Source organism: Suricata suricatta, chromosome 16 (genome assembly GCF_006229205.1).
Source record: "Suricata suricatta isolate VVHF042 chromosome 16, meerkat_22Aug2017_6uvM2_HiC, whole genome shotgun sequence".
NCBI lineage: Eukaryota > Metazoa > Chordata > Mammalia > Carnivora > Herpestidae > Suricata > Suricata suricatta.
This window is the reverse complement of record NC_043715.1, coordinates 55,600,806-55,609,157: the sequence shown is the minus strand read 5'-3', so window position 1 is coordinate 55,609,157 and position 8,352 is coordinate 55,600,806. Positions and strand designations below refer to the sequence as shown.

The 8,352-nt window shown below is 53.3% G+C and overlaps 1 protein-coding gene across 2 annotated transcripts in view; it reads left to right on the top strand.

The window, feature by feature from the left end:
* NLRP12 (NLR family pyrin domain containing 12) overlaps nucleotides 1–8,352 on the top strand; it is a 17,855-nt gene that overhangs the window by 397 nt on the left and 9,106 nt on the right. For both annotated transcript variants that reach the window (XM_029924590.1, XM_029924589.1), the window contains exons 2-4: nucleotides 5–146; nucleotides 3,434–3,514; nucleotides 6,708–7,665. In XM_029924590.1, the coding sequence (XP_029780450.1) occupies nucleotides 5–146; nucleotides 3,434–3,514; nucleotides 6,708–7,665 (1,181 nt within the window). The remainder of the gene's footprint in view (nucleotides 1–4; nucleotides 147–3,433; nucleotides 3,515–6,707; nucleotides 7,666–8,352) is intronic.

Below are 8,352 nucleotides of genomic sequence, written 5' to 3'. Positions count from 1 at the left end.
GGAGGCCGCGGGGCCGCTGGACACGGCACGGCTGCTGGTGGCGCACTGCGGGCCCCGCGCGGCCTGGCCGCTGGCGCTGGGCCTCTTCCGGCGCATCGACCGGCGGGACCTGTGGGAGAGAGGACACGGCGAGGACCCGGCCAGGGGTAAGGAGGCGCCGCGGTCAGGCTTCCCGCCTCTGCCCTTGGCCTTGCTGGGGCTGCGCTCTGCCCTTGCTCCGCGTCTTTGCAGGAAAATGCCTCCTTACCCACAGAGCCCGTGGGCAAGGCCCTCTGTGGGACCCTTTCCGCCGCCCTGGGCCTGCCCCGCCCTCAGCCACCAGGCTGGCTCCCCCTTGCTGTGCCTTCGTCTGAAGAGATGGCTGGGCTGCTAATCGGCTCTTCCGATGCCCTCCTAGGTCGTGGCATCACGGGGCACAGTGATGCGGGCCACTACTAAACTCCGTGTGAGGGAGTTGACTATCAGTTCCCCATTACAGAGGTGGGAAAACCGACACGAACTCCTGAGATGAAACATCCAAAATGATTATGTAAAAAAAACGTTTATTTATTTTTTTTAATTTTTTATGCTTTATTTATTTTTGATACAGAAGAGACAGAGCATGAGAGGGGAAGGGTCAGAGAGAGAGGGAGACACAGAATCCGAAGCAGGCTCCAGGCTCTGAGCTAGCTGTCAGCACAGAGCCTGATGCGGGGCTAGAAGGCAAGAACGTGAGATCTGACCTGAGCCGAAGCCGGAGGCTTAACCGACTGAACCACCCAGGTGCCTCTGTTTATTTATTTTTGAGAGAGAGAGAGTGAGAGACGGAGGGGCAGAGAGAGAGGGAGACACAGTATCTGAAACAGGCTCCAGGCTCTGAGCTGTCAACGCAGAGCCCAGGTGGGGCTTGAACTCACCAACTGCGAAATCATGACCTGAGCCGAAGTCAGACGCTCAACCGACTGAGCCACCAGGCCGCCTCCCTTTTTTTTAAAGTAATCTCTAGAGATGTCCAATGTTGGGCTCAAGTTCATCACCCCCAGATCAGGCGTCCCACGCTCTCCTGACTGAGCCAGCCAGGGTTTTATTTATGTTCAGGTTTTTATTTTGAGAGAGAGAGAGAGAAATCAAGGATGTGCGAGCTGGGGAGGGGCACACAGAGAATCCCAAGCAGGCTCCATGCTGTCCACAAAGAGCTGGATGTAGGACTCAAACCCACGAACCATGAGATCATGGCCTGAGACCAAACCGAGAGTCAGGTGCTTAACAAACTGAGCCTCACAAGTGCCCCTGTTTTGTTTCTTTAAAGTAACCATCCGGGGGCGCCTGGGCGGCTCCGTCGGTTAAGCATCTGACTTCAGCTCACGTCACCATCTCTCCGTCAGTGAGTTCGAGCCCCGCATTGGGCTCTGCGCTGACAGCTCAGAGCTTGGAGCCTGCTTCAGATTCTGTGTCTCCCTCTCTCTCTCTGCTCCTCCCCCGCTCACACTCTGTCTCTCAAAAATGAATAAATGTTAAAAAAAAAAAAAGAAAGAAACCGTCCTAATAAGTGTGAAGTCCTATTCCTACCACTTCTGATTGGTTTCACTGGGGGCACTGCCTTGTTTTCCCAAACCTCACACATCCAGTCTTTGTCAAATCCCAAAACCTACAGCTCCAAGCATTTCCTCCCCCTGCTGCCGCCCAGCGGGTCGCCCTCCTTGCGCATGGCTGACTGCCACCTGCTATGCTTTCCCCACCCCCACCCCCTGTACAGGCAGGCACAATAATCTTTACAGCCACTGATTAAGTCATCCTCTCCCTTGCTTGGAAGCCTCCCATAGCCTCCTGTTGTGAATAAATTGTAATCCAAATTCCTCAACTCGCTCCTGCAAGATGCACTGAGCCCGTCTCTCCAGACCCACCCAGCACCTACCCTGAAGCTCATTGCTCTCCAGCTTCATTCCCTTATCCTGTCATTATGTTCTTCCCCAGGGCCTTTACACGTGCTGTGTTCATTTGTTTCTTTGTTTTTGTTTTCTGTTTAGAATGCCCCTGCTCACACCTGGCCCTTTGCCATTCAGGTCTCAGATTGTGTTTCATCCTCTGTGCTGATCACCCCATGGGTGAGGAGACAGATCCCACGCTAAGTGGTTTCAGATGGCTGAACACAGACACCAAACACCGACGGAGGAGACTGACATTAGTCACATACGCTCACACACAGCTTAGGGGAGGAGACCCCATGCACCTCGGGGGGGTCTCACTGGGTTGATCTCAGAAAGGCAGTGAATCTTAAGGGGCTGCGGGAGGCAGCCTCTGCAGGTAGAGGCATGAGGGCACAGAGGATGAGCCTGGCCGGCCTGCGTAATTTCACCAGCCAGCAGGGAGCCCGGACTTGGGAGAGAAGGCCCAGTGAGGCGCAGTCTGTGCAGGAGGAGGGGACGAGGCGGAGCACGGCTGGTCCAGTTCTGGTGGGAGCTGGCAGGCTGCCTCACTAGACGGGGACACACCTGGCCAGGGCACGGGGACTCACAGTCTGGGGTCCTGTGAGGCTCAGAGATGTGCAGGAAGTACGTGGACGTTTTGGTCTTACAATACATCCACAGAAAAGTCTTTCCTGTCCACCCAAAGGAAAATACTACTTTCAATCACTCTGCCATGGACGCTTGTTTAATTGTAAAGACAATTATCTGAAGTTTTATGAAGGCCCTTTTTTTTTTTTTTGAGAGAGAGAGAGAGAGAGAGAGAGAGAGAGAGAGGGAGAATCCTAAGCAGCCTCCATGTTCAGTGCAGAGCCCAATGCAGAGCTCAATCTCAGGACCCTGGGATCACAACCTGAGCCAAAATTAACAGTCAGATGCTCAACTGACTGAGTCACCCAGGCTCCCCTGAAGTGCTTATTTCTTATGTGCTCAAGTCCCCAAACCATAGAATGTAAGTTCCATGGGGCAGAGACCTGGTGTCCTGTTTATTGCTGTGCATCCAATGCTAAGAAAATGCCTGGATAACACTGGTGCCCAATATATGTACATTTGCTGGATGGATGGGTAGATGGATGAGTGGATGGACGGGTGGGTAGACGGATGGATGGCTGGGTGGGTGGCTGGGTAGACAGATGGATGAGACATGGCCAAGGCCTGAAGGAGAGGGAGGAAATCCAAGCTGACTCACAACTCCCTGCCTGAAAAGATTTGTTGGATGCTTGGAGGTGCCAATGACCATGACGGGCACCCAGGAAGGAGACTGGGTTATGAAGAGCAAGTGTTTTCAACAGCAATGCATGTGAGGTGAAGGCCACACATTCCGGGGTGTGGATGGACAGAGGATTATCATGTAGACTGCTTGATGTAATAGTAACTAATATTTTTAAACTGACATATAAGTTATATTAGCTTCAGGCGTTCGAAGTAGCTAATATTACTGACAGCTAGCCAGATCTATGCTAACTGATCTTCCAAAATTTCTCTTCCAGACGCTCCACCTGACGGCCCGTCCTCACTGAGGAGTGAGTCAGCATGTTCTCTGGAAGTCTTTCCTGGAACTCCAAGGAAAGGTGAGGCGTGAGCCGTGTATCTGGCAGAATGCATGAGGCTACGCATATCAGACGATCCAATGGAGTAGATCAAGCAAAAACATGCTTATTTAATGTCTGCATATAACAAGAAACCTTGGCGTGGGCGCACATAATCTCTGCCTTACGTGGTGGATTAGCAACGCCATCAAACCCCCAACTTCCTGTGGGGCCATTTCTCCTACGATGTGTCACATCATGGCTGCAAGATGGTAACCAAGCCATTTCATGCAGGTGAATTCCAAGCAGGGGAAAAGAAGAGACAAAAGGTTTCCTCCTTCATGAGACTGTCATTTTTTGAAATTTATTTTATTTTGAGAGAGAGAGAAAGAGAGAGAGCAGGGGAGGAGCAGAGAGAGAAGGAGGGAAAGAGAATCCCAAGCAGGCTCCCCACTGTCAGCACAGAGCCCGATGTGGGGCTTGAACTCATGAACTGTGAGATCATGGCCTGGGCCAAGGTCAAGAGTCAGAAGCTCAACTGATTGACCCACCCAGGTGCCCCAAGAGAGTATAATTCTCTTCAGGAATAAAACCCTTTCAATAATCTTCCTCCTTCCCAGTGCTCATCCCTTTGTACCTGGTTGGTCGGGTCTGGAGCACATTCCCAGACCAGCCAGTGGCAACAGGAAACGAGGTGGCTCATGACTGGTCCGGCCAAACTGTGATTCGTCCTCTGGGGCTGGTGGAGGGACAGCATGTGCTGGAATCAAGGCATCAGCAACCGGGGCATCTGGCTGGCTCGGTTGGTGGAGCCTGCGGCTCTTGATCTCGGGGTTGTGTGTTCAAGCCCCATGCTCAGCGTAGAGATTACTGAAAAATAAAATCTTAAAAAAAAAAAAAAAAAGAAGAACAGCACCCATCACCTTAATAGAACTGGGATTGTAGGCAAGGAAGAAATGAGTCTGGGCTGCTGGACAGAGAACACCAATGACAACAAGACCATAAATGATTCTAGACACCTTCCGAGGGAGTCTTAATGCCCTGGGCATAGCCCATGGCCAATATATGGTAACTCCGTTTTCGTTCTCATTGTTATTTTAAACTTTTCTATTTTCCTAATATTCCCGTGTCTCAAAATAAGAACCCTTTCTCTATAGGAAAAGATTAAGACTTCTACAAAATCCTAACATTACGTCACAATTAGCTTTATTTAATTAAAAAAAAAAAACAGTTGGAGCACCTGGGTGGCTCAGTTGGTTAAGCGCCTGACTTCAGCTCAGGTCGTGATCACATAGTCTGTGAGTTCAAGCCCCGTGTCAGGCTCTGAAGGCTGGAGCTGCTTCATATTCTATGTCTCCCTCTCTCTCTGCCCCTCCCCGACTCGTGCTCTGTCTCTCTCTAAAAATAAACCTTAAAAATATAATAACAAAAAATAAAAAAAATGTTTTCTACATGAAATAGAATCAACGTTAATGAAAGACAAGTGCAATTGGTGTATTTAAAAACCCAGAAGTATTAATATTTATTAACATACATTAAGGGAGGCAATAAGATGACTTTATCAGCAGATGAATGGATCAACAAGATATGGTGCATATACATACAATGGAATATTATTCAGACATAAAATGGAATGCAATTCTGATACTTGCTACAGCATGGATGTACTTAGAAAACATTATGCTAAGTCAGGGGTGCCTGGGTGGCTCAGTGGGTTAAGTGTTTGGCTTTGGCTCAGATCATGGTCTCACAGTTTGTGGGTTCGGGCCCCGCATTGGGCTCTGTGCTGACAGCTCGGAGCCTGGAGCCTGCTTCAGATTCTGTGTCTCCCTCTCTGACCCTCCCCTGCTGTTGCTGTCTCTCAAAAATAAATTAAAAAAAAGAAAGAAAGAAAACAGAAAACATGCTAAGTCAAAATGAGCCAACACAATAAGAGAAGTGTCATGTGAGTCCACTCATGAGGTGCCTAAAGTAGTCACACTCAAGACCAAGAGTGGACCAGGGGCTGGGGGGGGGCGGGCAATGGGGAGTCAGTGTTTAACAGGCACAGAGTTTCTGTTGAGGACGATGGAAAACTTCTGGAAATGGACTGTGCTGGTGACTGCACACCATCGTGAATGCACTTAATATCACTGAGTCAGTCATACGCTTAAAAACAGTTAAAATGCTACATTATGTTATGTATATTTTACTAGAATTCAAAACAAAAGAATATATTCATTCTTTTTGAGAGAGTCCCAGAATCAAATTTAGGTCTCATTTTTACCCTTCCTTTGGACAGAGACTGGGCCTCTGGGGACATTAAAAAAAATAAAAGGATGGTTTTGTTGTTGTTGTTTAGAGAGAGAGAGTGATCAGGGGAGGGGCAGAGAGAGAGGGAGAGAGAGGGAATCCCAAACAAGCTCTGCACTGACAGTGTAATGTGGGACTCGAACTCACAAACTGTGAGATCATAACCTGGGCCAAAATCAAGAGTCAGATGCTTCACTGACTGAGTCGCCCAGGTGGCCGGGAAGGACGCGATTTTCTCGGGACTAGAGTTCCTCCATCTGGGCACTGCGGCCAGATTGGGTCGGATCGTCCTCTGTCGTGGGGCCGTCCTCTGCCCTGTGCAATGCACTGGCCTCCCCCCACTGGATGGTGGTAGCTGGCCCCCAGCCCCGACTTGCTGTGGCCAAAAATACCTCCAGGCCTTGCTAGCAGCCCCACAGTCCTCCTGGTGAGTCCACTGTTCTCCGTGATGTATCCCCATCTGTACCAAGTAGGTGTCCCCAGAGAGGTTTAGCAAGGGACTTGTAGAGCAGAGAGTTCTCCAGTGCCCATGCGCCCCTGCCTTTCTTCAAAGGCAGAAACCTTATCAACCCTCAGCGTGCAAGCAAATCAGGCGCAGGCTTGGGATGCAGCTCGCGGTTCTGCAGCTGGAGAGGGGGCTCACTTTTGCATTTGCGACCAGCTCCTTGTGGGCACACGCGATAATCGTGTCTTCCCCGGGAGCAGGCGGGTGACCCGTGGCTGAGGCTGACAGGTCCTCTGGGGCCCTCGCCTGGGTCGCTCAGCAGGTGCTATAGATGCTCCGGGGCGTGGACCCCTGTTTGAGTAGCGAGGACAGGCCCCTGTGCCCAAGGATACCGCAGAACAGATAGGCACTGATAGACCGTGGTTTGCTTGAACTTGCCGGTCCATGAACAGTGGCTGACGCGTCTCCCACGGACCCCTCCCCGTTGCTCTCCGTCAGATCCCCGGGAAACCTACAAGGACCATGTCCGCAGGAAGTTCCGGCTGATGGAAGATCGAAACGCGCGCCTCGGGGAGTGCGTCAACCTGAGCCGCAGGTACACGCGCCTCCTCCTGGTGAAGGAACACTCAACTCCCTTGTGGGCCCAGCAGAAGCTTTTGGACACCGGCTGGGGACAGTCAAGGGCCATGGGGCCCCAGGCCAGCCTCATCCAGATGGAGACGCTCTTCGAGCCGGACGAGGACCGCCCGGAACCCCCGCGCACCGTGGTCCTGCAGGGAGGAGCCGGCATGGGCAAGTCCATGCTGGCCCACAAGGCCATGCTCGACTGGGCCGACGGGAAGCTCTTCCAGGACAGGTTTGATTACGTCTTCTACATCAACTGCAGGGAGATGAACCGCAGTGCCGCGGAGCAGAGCGCCCAGGACCTCATCTCCAGCTGCTGGCCGGAGCCCAGCGTGCCCCTCCAGGAGATCGTCCGAGTCCCCGAGCGCCTTCTGTTCATCATTGACGGCTTCGATGAGCTGAAACCCTCTTTCCACGACCCTCAGGGCCCCAGGTGCCTCTCCTGGGAGGACAGGCGGCCCCCCGAGCTTCTCCTCAGCAGCCTGCTCCAGAAGAAGCTGCTGCCTGAGCTGTCGGTGATCATCACCACCCGGCCCACGGCTCTGGAGAAGCTGCAGCGCTTGCTGGGGCACCCCAGGCACGTGGAGATTCTGGGCTTCTCGGAGGCCGAGAGGCAGGAGTACTTCTACAAGTATTTCCACGATGCGGAGCAGGCCGGTCAGGTCTTCAGTTTCGTGAGGGACAACGAGCCCCTGTTCACGCTGTGCTTTGTCCCCATGGTGTGCTGGGTGGTGTGCACCTGCCTCAAGCAGCAGCTGGAGGACGGAGGGCTCCTACGGCAGACATCCAGGACCACCACGGCCGTGTACACGCTCTACCTCCTGAGTCTGATGCAGCCCAGGCCGGGCAGCCCCAGCCCGAGCCCCCGGCCCAACCAGAGGGGGCTGTGCTCCCTGGCGGCCGATGGCCTCTGGAATCAGAAGATCCTGTTTGAGGAGCAGGACCTTCGGAAGCACGGCCTGGACGGGGCGGATGTCTCTTCCTTCCTCAACATGAACATCTTCCAGAAGGACATCGACTGTGAAAAGTCCTACAGCTTCATCCACCTGAGCTTCCAGGAGTTCTTCGCCGCCATGTACTACGTCCTGGGCGCCGGGGAGAGCGGCTGCAGCCCGGAGCGGAGCGTGACCCGGCTCTTGGCGGAGTACGGGTTTTCGGAAAGGAGCTTCCTGGGGCTCACCGTCCGCTTCCTGTTCGGCCTCCTGAACGAGGACACGCGGAGCTGCCTGGAGAAGGCGCTCGGCTGGAAGGTCTCGCCTCGCGTCAGGCTGGAGCTGCTGGACTGGATCCGAAGCAAAGCGCAGAGCGAGGGCCCCACCCTGCAGCAGGGCTCCCTGGAGCTGCTCGGCTGCCTGTACGAGATCCACGAGGAGGACTTCATCCAGCAAGCCCTGAGCCACTTCCGAGTGCTCGTGGTCACCAACATCACCACCAAGATGGAGCACACCGTGGCCTCCCTGTGCGTGAAGAGCTGCAGGAACGCCCTGGCCGTGCGCCTGCGCGGGGCTGCCTACAGCGC